The 15027-nt window shown below is 38.4% G+C and overlaps 1 protein-coding gene across 1 annotated transcript; it reads right to left on the bottom strand.

The window, feature by feature from the left end:
• Window positions 1-3224: 3224 nt before the first annotated feature.
• GPRC6A (G protein-coupled receptor class C group 6 member A) lies at window positions 3225-14619 on the bottom strand. The gene is made up of 6 exons (XM_066545792.1): window positions 14426-14619; window positions 12513-12816; window positions 9851-10678; window positions 7160-7372; window positions 5658-5781; window positions 3225-4345 (listed from the first exon to the last, which is right to left on the bottom strand). Exons 1-6 carry the CDS (start codon window positions 14617-14619, stop codon window positions 3225-3227), a joined length of 2784 nt encoding a protein of 927 aa, XP_066401889.1.
• Window positions 14620-15027: the final 408 nt, after the last annotated feature.

Below are 15027 nucleotides of genomic sequence, written 5' to 3'. Positions count from 1 at the left end.
AGAATGTTGTCAAGGAGATGAAGACACATCAACAGAAATGACCTAGAGGATGATACTTTACCTTTGCTCAAAGAGAGTGGCATAGTGTGACTATGTCAAGCAGTGCTCCTTGTCCCTGAAGACACAGCTTGGAAGGGTAGGAAGAGTCAGCACATCTGGGCTGGGCTCAGTGTCATTCATCATGAGCAGCATCCCAGACACAGCTATCAGTTGCCCCTCCTGACAGTCACCCACACATTTAGAATTCCAATGGCCATCAGAAGAGCTGCTGGGAGGGAGCCTGGAGTTCACGTAATTTCCAGCACTCACCAAAGAACTGCTCTAAAGAATGTAGGCAGCTGAAAGACATCTACACAGCCAGAGTTACTGAAATCTTGAGGGAATTATGCTCTGGAGAAGAGGACATCAAACACTTGGTGACCTTTGTGGTCTTCATTCTCCCTGAAGATATTCTACATTGTATGATAGTGGCTTCAGAATGCAGCATTTAGCATTATTAACAGTGGATGACATAAGCCCTAAAAATGTTAAATAATATTTACATCCAGAGCAGCCTCCTGCTGACCTTAACAAACTGCATTTTCCCCTTTGATTTCTCTGTGAACAGCATTGTATTGGGAGACATTTGTTCTCTCTATTGATCTCAGAGTTGGAAAACATGCCTGTGGGATGTTAGTGCTTTGAGAAGTTTTTGGAAAGACCCTGAAACCTCTCAAAGGTTTCAAATCTTTCCAAAGTAAGCAAGCAGAGTGTGCTCTGGGCCAGAAAAAAGAGCTGGTCCCTTTGGCCTCACTTGGCCTGACCTCCCAGGCCATGGCTCTGGGAACACCAGGGTAAGACTTGGCTATGACTCTGGAAGGTGATTCCTGTTCTGTGCTCTGGGGATGAAAATCTGTTTCAGGCTCATTTAATGTCCCCATGACTGACAAGAGGAATAGTTAGATTGCTGGAATACTTACTGCACTGGGCAGGAGAATGTGCACAAAGGCTACTTTGGCATAATAAACTCCTATTTTAAGCTTTTTCATATCCTCTGTGTAGGGTAGAAAAATCCCTTTATGTTCTATCTACATTTATGATCACTTGCTTCTCACAGACAAGGCATTTAAAGCCATGTAGCACATCTTGGTATAAAGTCTCTTTTTTGCTGTCAAGTCAAGCTCCCAAACCTGTTACATCCTCTCTGCTCCACCATGGACTGTGCTTTGTACAGAAGACCTAGAGAATTAGATGGAGCATGTAAGGCTCCTTGAAATTCTGCCATATGCGATGTCCTTCCTCAGAGATACCTTGGTAGAGACCTTCATACTGCTGTCACCAGGCCCTGTTCATCAACACATTCTCCTCATTGTCCCACAGGAGGAGTCCCTGACCACACACAGCTTTCAATCTAAAGGATGTTTCTAAGCAGGCTGAGGTCAATAGTGGAAACAACTTTACAGGTGGGTGCTTTGCTGTTGTTCAAGGCCAAACAGAAGCTCATGGGGTGAGGTAAGGAAATTAAGTAAGCAAACTCAATTTTAAACATCAATATGGCTTTAATCATTCCCTTCATATAGCTTCAAGGCATGCTATACTCAACACTTTTGAAAACAGTAAATACAGGTACAACATTCCAGCCAAATTAACTTTTCTAACCAGCTATTTGCTGACAGTTGTGCAATGTAAGCTTTGTTTCTCTCTTTTAGGGGAAGACTTCTTGCTGCATTGGCTGTCACACTGCAGGCATTTTAACCTTATCATACATAATCTCATATGCCAAAAAGTATTTGCAACAACTGAAGTATAAATAGCATTCAACATACAAATATATACACATAAACCTTCATTCCTGCAATCAGCAACAGAACATATGTATTTACACAAATCCGTATGTGAATTGCACTCTTGCCTTTCAAATGACTTTAAAATACCTTAATAGATACACAATAACAAGGATTTAGTATTATTTTATAGTAACATGGCACAGAACTTAAGTAGCAAAGTTTCTGTGTTCTGGGCTTTATGAATATGGAGAAGTATTTTACTGTTCCTGTATCGACAATGTAGTTCCGCTGTTTAAGCTCTGTCTGAAAAAGCTCTGTGGTGCCATTATCCTGACAGAAAAATTCTTCCTCCTCTGAATGTGCCCTTTCCCTCTCATACAGAAGGCACAGCAGAACTGTGCTCATGGAGCTACAGAGCAGAGACTCATTCAGTGCAGATCATGCCAGGTCATCCTTGTGCTATTTCTCTGTATCGGTGCATTGTCATGTTCTCATTGAAAATCACATTTTTTAAAATATATATCAACCCCCATGAATTTTCCAGGATACCCTCATGCTGATACTGGTCATTACATTATTTATGCTAATGAGAGGAATCAATTGGTGGTTTAAAGTTTTGACATTACACATTGACTTTACACTCTCAAATAAAAGGACACCTGGGGCTCACTCTCCTCGTGCATCAGAGGAGGTGCATGAGGTGAATCAATGTGTCTCTCCTGAGTATGGGGAAAAAAGGCAGATGAACATATGTATAACTACAGAGCTCCAGCAGAATTCTCTAATTTCTTTATAGCTCTGTCTCTAGTTCATTACCATGAAAGTAAACACAAGAAAACTTAAATGTTACTACAGTACTCATCTGGAATAAGTAGTGCAATTTTGGGGAGGAAAAAAAAAGATTCATTTATACCAGATGAAAAGAGTTACTTTTGGAAGTTCAGAAGACTGGAAAGCCTGTCTTAAAAGTGGAGACTAAGGGACTGGACTTGTTTATCTTGGCAAACAAAGGCTGGGACAAGGCTCTCTTTGATCTGTAAAATGGGGCCAAGATGAGAAGAAGAGCTCCTTAAACAACTGAGCATCAAAGAGGTGAAAGAAGTGGGGAAACTCATGTGGTCCCACTTACATGACTGTGAGAAATAATAATTTTGTGCTGCTTCTGACTCACTTGAGGAAGGGAGGTTGCAGAATAGCTTCCCACAGGTCAATGCGGGCTGGATGGGGAAGGAAGGGAGCTGCTGAAGGGGACTGCACGTCAGCGAGTTTGCAGTAGCAAGGGATAGACTCTGGGAGTCAGAAAAGTCTTTCAGATCTGGTAGTGGATAACTGCCTAAGTACAGGAAAAGGTGTTTAACGTGGTCTGCCCTCCTTGCAGACAGCAAAAGGAAAGAGATCTGAAAGAAAAATGGCTCCCTAAAATGGCTTTTTAACTTCTGGTACTTTAACATTGGCCAGTCATATGCTGGAGACTCTCTTCCTGACCATAGTCCTTGCAGCATTTTTAGGAAGAACTTTTCCTTTTATTAGTGACTGCCCAGGCACTTGGAAATGGCAGTTTCCATTCACAGAGTCATTCTCAGTTTTACACGAGTCTGTGATAGTGGCTCGGAAGCTGGAAGACTTTGAATCTAGAGAAGCCTGACTAACAGCAACGCTGCCTGCACTCTTAGAGGAGTAAGTGTAAACCATTTTGAGAAAGGCAGATTTTGTGTTTGTTTCTTGCTTGTAAATGATGATATAGCATTTTGGAAGAAAAGTGCAGCAGAGGATTCCATAATTAGATATTAAAACAACAATGATTTCCACTGCTGGCAAGTATTTGCCAAATGTGGTTGCGTAGACAGGGATAAATACGATCCATGCTATAAAGTAAATTAGCATGCCAAAAGTGATGAATTTAGCTTCATTGTAATTCTCTGGCAACTTCCTACCTTTAAAGGCAAATATGAAGCAAATAAATGCTAGGGCAGCGATGTAGCCCAACATAATCCCAAAAGCTACAATAGATCCCTCATTGCATTCCAGAATTATTGCTCTTGGGATTGAGAAATTTTGATTTACAAAAGGTGTCCTAAATATTAGCCAGAAGGTGCAAATGATAACTTGAATTCCAGTGCAAGTGACCACAGTGGGAATAGGTTTATACATGCATTTCAGGAAATTTTGAAGCTTGGGATCAAAGCTGAAAGCTAGTAAAATTTTTAGTGACTTTATTAAAATGCATGAAATGCAGAGTGTAAAACTTATACCAAAGAGTGCTTGCCTAGTTTTACATTTGAATTCTGTGGGTATATCTATGAAGAAGACAGTGCTTAAAAAAATTAAGAAGTGGCTGAAGAGAATAATATAGCAGACAGTCAGACCACCAGATGCCTTTACTACTGGTGTGTCCAAGTTTTTGGTAAATATTACACAAATGGACAAGACCAACACAACCCCAAAAGCAGAGAGGAGGAGGAGGAAGATAGCAAACCAGTCAGTCCAGGCAAGGAAATAGATTGTCTTCCTGTAGCATGTGCTGCTGTTGATGGGAGCCCAGTAGGTTTTGTTGTTACATCGGTAGCAGTAATCCATATCTGGAAGCAGAAAAAAGGGAAGATATCTTAGAACCCTAAAGTTAATAAACTGCAAAGCGGATTGTAGGGATTTGAGATACAGGAGCAACGTGGGAAAGGATGCTAAAGGGAAAAGATGGGTCTGCCTGGCTCTGAGTCCGGCTGTCGCTGTCCAGGGGGAGGAGCTGCAGGGCTGCGGTGGCTGCGGTGGCAGGGGCACAACGAGCCAAGCACAAATGCCTGGAGCTCCCTGCCTTGCCTGCAGACAGGGGCGAGGAGGGAAAACGACCCAGCTTCTAAAACTGTCTTGCTCATCACTGACCAGTGAAACTTTTATTGAAAACTGAACAATGACTCTAGAGGAATGAATTCTATTGCAAAAATTTGAATTGCTTTTCTTTCATTTGCCTATTTTAACAAGAAAACACCATAATATTCTCTTTCCAGATAGCTTTTAAAATACAACAGTAAGAACAAACATTGCTTTAGATAATGATTTGAAAGGTACTTTTGCTTTGCAATTCCTATTTTCTGAAATGGAGAAATTTCACAATTATTTGAATAAGCACATAAAATTTACTTTTCTTCTGTTCTCAGGATATTAAAATACATGCTACCTTAATTTTCTTAATTCCATCTCTCTTCTCCATATTTAATTTTCACCTTTAAAAGATTTTGCTTAAACCAGTGGTAAAGTATACATCAGATTTGATACTAGAAAATATTGCTGTACAATTCTATCAAATTACACAGTACTCTGTGGTAAGACACAAAATGTGCTGCTTAGTAAATTACATAACCCTTGAACTTCATAGTTTCATAGGCTTCCAACCTTTTGGGTTGGAAAGGACTTTCAAAGACCATCTATTCCCATTCCTGCACCAGGGGCAGGGACACCTTTCACTACACCAGGTTGCTCAAAGCTCTGTCAAACCTGGCCTTGAACACTTCCAAGAATGGGGCAACCACAACAACTTCTCTGGACAACCAGTGCCTCACCACCCTCAAAGTCAAGAAATTGCTCCTGACTAGACTGAATGTGCTAAGGAAAGACAGGGAGGAAAGGCTCTATTTAATGAGAGTAAATCTCACTGATAAATCAGCCAGAATTTCCATCCTAGCAAAGGATAATGCTAGTCAGCTGGACAATCTAATTACTTTAGACTTGGCCTTTAAAAAAGCATTTATACCAAGTTTTACAGGAAAGTGATCATAAATAAATATTTAAATCCCATTCAAAAATTTAACCCAAGGTTCTCAAGGCACATTATATCCAAGCAAAGCAATTGCATTGATGTAGAAATAAGCCTTTATTTGGATACTATTTTTTTACCTGTTTGGTTGCTGTAATGGTTTTCTGGGCAGTAAATACACTCATAGCAGCATGTGTGTGGACTTTCTGTAACCTTTTTCACCTGGCCTGGACTGCAGGGCTGGGAGCATGTTGACTGAACCTTCTGCAGTGTGCAGAGGGCAAAAAAAAAGAGATCATCATCTTAGGTACAGCTAATTATAAAGGAACATTAATAGAAACCTCCAGGATTTTTGCAGGTTTTTTTTTTATCATACATATTTTAAGGAAATCTGAAAATCTGAAAATTATGTTGAAAAACAGACATTGTAGGGTCCATGTTTGTTGCATTTTCTCCACACAGTCAATGAGTAATGGGACATTATTTACCTGATAATTTTTTTTGGGGCCCTGAATGCTAATTTCTGGATTTGTGTATACCTTTAAAATCAAGATCAAAGTCTTTCTTTCAGCTTTGAACTTGCATTTAGGCTACAGAGGATCACCTTCAAAGAATGCACAGAAGCATCTGAAGGGAAATTTGAGTGAACTGCTTCAAAAATGAGATCCTGATACCCTGCTCAGCTGATCAGAGCCCAGGAGGGACACCTTGGCTGGAAGGAGATGCTTTGGAGGGTGCTCTGTACTGCAGCTCTGACACTCCTGACCCTTGCCAGTTTGTCCCTGAGTCATGAAGCTCCACTCCTGGGTGTGTGATCAGGGCCTTCTCTTGAGGTCTCCCTTCATGTCCTCCTTCCAAAGACTTTTTTTTTGGTCAAATTATCTGTCCTGAGGCACACTGCAATCTCATCTCCTTCTAAGATGATGTTTTACAAGGAGGTGGAGACATTCCTTGCACCACAAAGAGGGACAAGGTTTGAGGTTTCCTTCTCTACTCAGCTAAGTTCACATGTGGAGACCAGAATCCAGCTCACCTAGTTAGCAGCCTCTCCCTGTCCCATTAGTGGGGAATGCCTTGCAGCACAGAGCTGTGCCATGAACTCAGACATCCACCCATGCACAGAGGACAGATTGTCCAGCTGGAACTGGCCAGGGCCACCCGCTAGTCCTGTCTACACCAGTGCTGGGGCTCCGGGTGGCAACACCTACGCATGTTACGGACCCCAGCTCTAACAGGAGCAAATAAACAACAAAACTTTTTTTTTAAACAATGAAATCAACACATCTGAATCTTCATGTTTAAAAAAAAGATGTGGTGTGTGAGAGCTTTTTTATAAAACATTATTTTTTATTTTAAAACCCCTTTGTAACATTCTGTAATATCGTCCTTAGGACAGACCTAACATTCTAGGAGAAATAAATAAATAGATTTTGTATCACTGAGCCTGCTCATAGGCTAACATGCATCTCAGGGTGCATGAAAGGGGTTGAATAAACTCAGAAAGGTTTCTTTGCTCTAACAGGAAAACATTAAATCACACAAGAGATTTCTAGCTGGCACATGTTCAGTAGCAAGTGCTGCAGGGAGAAAAAAACTGTCTTAAAATAAATTTCACACGTTATGTCAACAAATTAAAAGTTACCTTTAAAGCCAGAAAATCTTTCTTTTTCTCTTCATCCTCAAAGATAAAGCCACCTTTCTCTGCATTGTATTCTGCCATAGTGGTGATTTCCATGTGGCCATCAATTTCTTTCCAAAGGAGGACATCATAACTGGTGCTCATATCGCCATTGGAGTCAAATTTGACTTCCTTATCACCATCAATGACTACAACTCTTTTAAGTTCTTCAAGGAGCTGCACATAAGTTTAAGGAATGATAACATACACCAGTATCATGTCAGTGTGACAACCTGAGTAGTTTAGCACACGTATGATAATATCAAGTTAAAAAGAAATGCTTTTACGACAAAGGAAAATATTAAAATTTGAATTAATTTTGTTTATGGAGTTACATTATACAGACAATCATGCTGGCCGTAAAAATCTATCACTAAAAAGAATCATAATTTCATAAAATCATAATCATAGTATTTTTTTCCAGCCTTGAAAATTTTTGTGTAATATTCAGAACAAATATTTTTGCTTGCATAAACTAAGAATCTTTTGGCCCTCCCCTTCTTGTAAAGACCAGTGGTGAGCAGTGCTCCTGTTGTTACTTCACTGTCAGCAGAGTCAATCTGGGCAACATTTGCTTCCAGAGTAAATTCTCCCAGCATGTCTGGGAGTATCTAGCACTGTTCCCAGCTAGATACTTTCAGTGACTCAGACTGAAATTTTTTATGGCAAGGTGAGACTCAGAACTGTTAATAATCAATGAACAATATATATGCTTTGTCAAGGCAACTGTCCAGCTTCATATTGCAATCCATTCTGTTCAAGAGGGGAAAACTTTTGCCTCCCTCATCACAAACAGACAGCTGAAACAGGTCTGTGTGAGTCTAGAGAAGGACAGGTTAAGGCACACTATATATTTCCACTCCTAGCTCATGGGGAGATCATTGAAGTACTCCCATTAGCTGCCATGGCTCTTAACTGAAGCAAAAGCTTTATTATTTTGAAGGCCTAGTCATTTTTTTGGCAACAGTAATTAACTGACAAGAAAAAAATTCAATGTTTGGTGAAACTGAGTTCAACTGCATTTGAAAATCGTGCTGTTACATGGGTCCTTTTGTGATATTCATAGCATTTAACAAATATGCTGACATGTATACTACCTCAATAGGCTTTGTCAAATGTATGTAACACATCTAGTAACACATACACATCTAGTGTATATAATATGCCATCTTGTCATGTATAATGTAATTTTATTGGGCATTTATAATTTATAATATAAATCTTATAATAATATATATTATATTATATTAGATATAATATATATTATATATTATATATTTTATATATAATTTATATAATTTATATATATTATATATTTTTATATATAAATATATAAATATATAAATAATATATAAAATATATATATTATTTATATTTATTTATATATTAAAAAGATATTTATAATACATAAATCTTTATAATAATTTATGAAGAACCCGTATGTTTCTAATCAATTTGATTGGTGCATTTTATTTGGATGCTGCATAGTTTTCTGGAACTGAGTAGGGTTTTTTCATTCTATATACTCAGATTAGTAATTTAATTTTTCTGTTCTCCACTTTTTCAATTTGTCTAACAATAGAACACCAGAGCTTTTTGAATACATCTTGAGCTTCAGACAGAAGGGGCTAATATTCAGCAACCTCTTGGAGCAACTGGTTTTTAGTATTTTTTGCAAAGTCTGTAATAACAATCACTCTATTGTTTCTCTGTATTTGGAGATGTATGATATGGATTATTTAGATCCTAAGAGTTTTCTGTACATATATGTCTTCTTTCCTAGAGGGTTGAATTTTCATGTAGAAGAAACATGTTATGAAAACATCATAGGGGAAATAATTATCTCTCAGTTCTCTTCATGAGTGCTTAACAACTTAAAAGGAGTTAATTTGAATGGCTTGGCATTTAGTCCATTTATGGTGTAAATGTAGCTCCATAAAGCTGCATTCCTGCTAAACAGCCCTGAATTTGTCCTATTAGTGTTTACTAATTCATGTAATTAGTCTGATTGTTACTGGGTTATTGGTTAGTTGGTTTTTATTTCAAATCCCATATCTTGGTTTGACCTATCCTGACCTAGGATAAGAGGTCAGGGCAAATCAGAGTGCTTCAGAGGTTGTTTGACTTTTAAGTGAATATTTGTTTAATCTTCTGAGTAAAAGTGTGTAAAAGTGAATAGTCCTGAGCAGGTTCTTGGGTAAAAGGTCAGGTCAGGTTTACTTGTCTGATTTTTCCTCTTCTTTTCCCACCCAGTAGTGTGATAACAAATACCTCACCCCTCTTAAAGATTATGTCTTTATATATAAGTCAAGATCAGACAGAGGTGCAATGTATTGCATTTTCAGTTTCAGGTAGAGGCTCATTATGGAGGATAATACTTGAATTAGGACAAAACAGATACAGTGGTGAGAGAAAGGAGAGAGGAAAATTGTAACTCTTTGGTGGATGCTCCTATCCTTCAGTATCCCCATCACTCAAGAGCACTCACGATATGTATCACGGTGGTTTGTAGCAATGGGACCAACCACTATAGTCAAATAGCTGATAAGAAGTAATTTGGTAAAAGGACCAAGTTTTTATCTCCAGGAATATGGTGGCAAAAATGCAATGAAACCTAGGCAGAGAGAATGAGACCTGTAAGAATTAGCATCATACCTCCCAGGGAGTGAAGGCAGATGGATCCTTGCAGTCTCTGTCTTTGCATTGCCCTTTAATGGCATGAGCTATAGCATAGACTGCAAGCATAGTACTATGGATAAATCCTGGTTCAACATTAGCATTCAAAAAATCATCTCTCCAGATCTGAGGCTTACTCCCATCATTTTCCAATAGATTATCCTGGGACTGGTTTGCAATGCATGTTTGAAAGTCATGATATTCCAGGTGTGCACAGACTGACAAAAGCATCATATATTCACGTAAAAACTTGTTGTTTTCAGTGGGCTTTTTATGAAGGTTTCTCAAAAACTCTTGGAATGAGGAGATGTCTCCATTTTTAAATCCAAATCCCACAACGGTTCCCAGCTGTCTGATATTGGGAATTGTACTGATCTTGACTGCAGCTGACCAGTTATCACTTGCAATCCAGATTTTATTAACGTTCCTCTCAATTGCCTTCTTGAATAGTTTGAGCACATGAAACTGTCTCATAAAGACAACAATAACATTTACTCTTTTTTCCTTGACAATCTTCTCAATTGCTTGATCAACTTTGGTGTGAAAGGTGCTGTCAGAGAGGTAGGCTGGCAGCATCTCTTTAAAAGCTATGCAAACGTTGTTTGCCATGGCCTGGACCCCAAAGCTCTCCAGAGCGAACCGCCCATTGTCATCATCAGTGGCTATTACTCCAATCCAGTTCCACCCAGATTCACAGATCAAGTGAGTCATTGCTCTTGTCTGGTGAAAATCACTGGGGATAGTCCTGAAGAAAGAAGGAAACCTGATTTTGTCACTGAGGATTTCAGCTGATGATGCAGGACTGACCTAGGAAGAGTGAACAATTCAGTTACAGATATGTTCTCCTCCAAAGGATGCCAAGAGTTCCAAAGTTGCCATGATTGCTCTTTCTTCCCACCTGACCCAGGCTCCCTCCTCCTGTGAATGAGCATCTACAAGCTGCAGCTAAAGGGGGCAGGTTCTCTCTCCCTGCTCTTAGGATGCAGACTTATGCCCAGCACTAGTTACACTTTTTCCCTTCCACATAATTCAGTGAAGGCTGAGAGCAAAATCTTTCAAAATAGATATGACAGTAATGATGATATAAAGATTTTGTTTTACTCTGTTCAGATACCATCAATATGCTCTTCAAAACAATATTTAGAATATTGGCTATTTTTTGAGTCTCTTTTCAAATTGCTAGTACTCTTATACTTTGCAGTATTTTCCTATCACTGAGTGCTTTAGTATGGTATACACACACACACACACACACACACACACACACACACACATATTTTCTCCCCAATATTTAACTATTATATTTCAAAAGGATCATTAAATAGGTTGGAAGAACCTCACAGACAAACAAACAGTAACCAATAATACAAAATGTTATAATTTTTTCATACAAAAGAATTATTATCTTTTTCTCGTGAATGTAGCTGGAAAAACAAAAAAAGAACATTGCTATTTAAATCTCTCCAGTTTTAATCCTTTCTTATTTTTTTGTTGGAACTTTTTTTTCCCCTATATTTCTTGACAGTTCTTAAAAAGTAAATTTAAGCTTTCCAAAACAAGAGTCACCTGTCTGGAGGGGATACCAAAATCTTATGTGTCAGAATACTACAGATGCTATTGATAAGAAAAATCTGTGGATTCCCATTTTCCATCTACGCTCTACTGCAGATTTTTTTAGTCACTTGCCTTTTGATTATGTTCAAGTGTGGCACTTTAGTTTTCATACTCACTACAGTTCCTGTGGTGGCGTTGGAGGTCAGAATTACTTCCTACCGTTGCAGAGGAGAAGATTCAGTTAGAAGTTATCTTTAGTTCAGATTTTATGTCTTTTCCATTTATTTGGTTAATTTATATCTATTGACAAAACCAAAGTGCAAGACAGGATGGTGTGGAAGTGGATCTGTTTCTTCCTTCTTAATCCTGGCCTTGACCCCAATTTTTTTACAAAGGTGACAGTAGGAAGGTTAGCACAGCCTAAGCACAAATGTAGGACTCCACTAGTCCTAGAGAGGTCAGAAATAGAAAAGAATGTTTTGGGAAGGACTAGTGTGGATCTAAACTGTTGTACTCTTTCACTCTACAATTGTTTGAAGAGTACTAGGAGAAAATCTTTGTTTTAGAGCAATCTTCCTCACTTCCCTGTCCATAATTTTTACTGATTTTAAATTTAATTTCTCTTGGGCTGGAGAGAATTCCTGAATTTCTGGACAGATCAGATCTGATCTGGTCTCTTTTTTTTTTTTCAGCTTGAGATTATCATATTCACCACCAGGCAAAGTGTTCATGTCAGCTGTAACTTTGCTGCCTGAACAACGTCCTTGAGTGTCATCCAAGGTACATTGGAGTAACCAGGACTGACCAAAGGCACTGCCAGACTGACAAGAGCCCAGCATGAGCCTGGAAAAACACTTGGATAAATGTGCCTTGGGTATATAAAATATCCCTTACTGCCTTTGTTTGGGTAAGTGAATCAAGGCCTCCACTTGGAGCTGAAGCCCCCCCGTCCTGATGTCCTTAGGATAAACCAAATCCTGCCCTGTAGTAAATATGTGGCTTTTGCAAGTCCTGTAATTAGAGCCTTAATTCTTGGCATGATAAATCTGACCCTCTGTCCAAAATAAAATAGTTGCCTCAAACCTACCTGTGGGATCAATTGCAAAGCCAACAGCCTTGACACTGCCATCGACACCTCTGAGTAGCTGGCTCCAATGACTGCCTTGACTCTTGGGATGTAGTCTGAGTAGTTGCACTTGAACTCCACGGCATCCTCAGAAGAATTGAATTTAGACAGAAATCTCAGGGCAGACGCCATGGCTTTTGTAACTTCTGCACACGTGTCGTAGATTTCATAGCCCAGGGTAACTCCAGACAACAGCGTTGAGTTGTTGATGGTTTCAATAGCGTGTATCATTGCAAGTGTCTGAAGAAAAACTTGAATTTCAAAGCTGTCAGAGAAATATAGGTGGTGTTTTTTTAGAAAAACTTTGTTTGAAGCAAGGGTGAAGCAAAGTCTGTTTTGAGCATATCCCTTAGAATTTTACAACTGCTGAAAAGAACTGATGGGTAGTAAGTTTTGTGTGTTTTGCTTGGGTTTAGTGCACAAAAGATTAAAAACCATTTTTTTCTCATTTAACAGGAGAATAAGTAAAATAAACACAAAGCTGAAAATATACTTGAATAAAAGTGTTTTTCTGGAAAAGAAAAAGGTACTAAAAGTTTAATTTTCATGATATATGAAAATTTGCAAGTGATATCTTCAGGAAGCATCTGTCAAAGTCAGTGAAGATATTCTAGTTTACTACACCTGTCCACTAAGTCTTTTAAAAATGTATTTATTTTCACCAAAGGCATGAAGAAAAGAAAAGGAGTACTAAATATTTCAGAATAGAAGAAAATATTTCAGAGGTCTGTAGTGGTTGCATTGATGTTTCTAAAATACTCTTCAGACCTGATGAAGTTAGCCCAGATATTTCCCCTGATCTCCAGTGGATGTTATAATAGGTGATTAATCAAAACTGAGATAGCACAAAATGTCTACAATACAACAAACTCTCCTCTCAGGCAAACTTCTCTAAAGATTACAAATCTTGTGATCTAAATTTAATTTCAGATGGACTGGAGATAATTTATGTCTTCATAGAAAAATAATGGAAGACAGACAGAATTATCAACTTACTCAACATTTTGACATAAATCCAGATGGATACCTGCATGCCTAGCTAATTATTAGATTCAGATGTGGGAATTGTAAAATTTGTAAAATTCAAATAAAATTTGTGGATTTGCACCTATATTTTAATTTTAAAAAATGCATGTTTGGAATTCCTGGTCTTAGGAAATATTTATTTTGTACTTAAAATAAAATTCTTCACCAGGTTTCCTTTTTATATATTCCAGAAAAATGAACGTTTCAAGCACAGTAGGATTTGGAGGCAACAGAATAAATATTCTGATGCAAAGAATGCATGCATGACAAGGTGTTTATATGTAGGCTACCATATAACATAAAGCCACAATTATACTATAAGTGTAATAATTATGGTAATTTAAAAAATAACTACAGTCTCACCAGGAAGGTACTATCATAGATTATAACTGAGCTGCCCAAGAGATGGGAGGCAGACTTTCCTATGGGCTTGGGAAAAATGGAATAGTCTGCCTGTGTCCAGATCATGTAGGTTCAGCTTCATAAAGACTAATGAATAGATGCCCAGCTGAGTCCTTCAGACCTATAGTAAATTAGCTATGTGGAATATATATACATGGAAATCAGATGATAACACAAACATCCAAGGCTATTTGATTACCTGTGAAGATTGAAATAGGATCAAAATGCTCATTCCCTTCCTCAGTAAACTGCAGTATTTTTTATTGTAACTTGGCCATATTTTGTCATCCTGTGTTAATTTACATGAAATTTATGTGATGTCCAAGGAATTTTTAAAGTCTCAGCAAAGCAAAAGAACCAGAATTTGTTGACCTAAACATAAGAGTTACATGTTCATTGTCAGTGCTCTCTTCTTTGCTGTATTTTTAATTTCCAGTATTACTCACCCAGCACAATTCTGAATTACCGGCTTGATGGGATCTTCTTCTGGATGCAGCATTTCACTGTGAACTGCAAACAAGCCTCCAATAATGATGTCCCCTGGAGAACTGGCACCCACAAAGTCCTCAGCATTCTGGCAGGAGAAAGCGATGTCAGTGCCGACCACGAAGCAGGGGATCAAAAAGATAACAAATGCCATGTGTCCCAGCTTTGAGTCAATCGATCTGCAGTGCCAACAAGGGCCCTTGTGTCATCTGTAAAGAGCAGCAAAGCACAAAGGCTGCACTCAAAAGCTGGTCACACCTCATAAGGTGCTTGTATTTGTCTCACTGGACAAGGCTTTTTTATTGAAGGTACTAAAGCAGTGCTGTCAAATAAAATGTGAGGGTGCAGTGGTGTGAGAGTGGAGAGGGAGGGAGAAAGATAAATGGGTTTAAAAGGAAGTGCTGGACATTAAATCTCTCATGTTGTGTTCAAAGTTTCTGATATCTTATCTGAAACACGTGGCAAATATTTTGGTATAAATTTGGCTTGTTTTGAATTCCTTCCAGCTGAGTGCAGTGTGCAAAGAAGTAATTATATAATATGGTAGTAGTGATACTGCTGT

The sequence above is a fragment of the Molothrus aeneus genome, chromosome 3, assembly GCF_037042795.1.
Source record: "Molothrus aeneus isolate 106 chromosome 3, BPBGC_Maene_1.0, whole genome shotgun sequence".
Taxonomy (NCBI): domain Eukaryota; kingdom Metazoa; phylum Chordata; class Aves; order Passeriformes; family Icteridae; genus Molothrus; species Molothrus aeneus.
The sequence above is the reverse complement of the archived record's forward strand: the minus strand, read 5'-3'. Positions and strand labels throughout refer to the sequence as shown.

Coding starts and splice junctions, on each gene's coding strand:
- GPRC6A (XM_066545792.1), bottom strand. CDS start 14,619: ATGGCATTTGTTATCTTTTTGATCCCCTGCTTCGTGGTCGGCACTGAC. Junction 5,782..7,159: donor AAGATTTTCTGGCTTTAAAG/GTAACTTTTAAT, acceptor TGCACACTGCAG/AAGGTTCAGTCAACATGCTC. Junction 4,346..5,657: donor CCATTACAGCAACCAAACAG/GTAAAAAAATAG, acceptor TTCTGCTTCCAG/ATATGGATTACTGCTACCGA.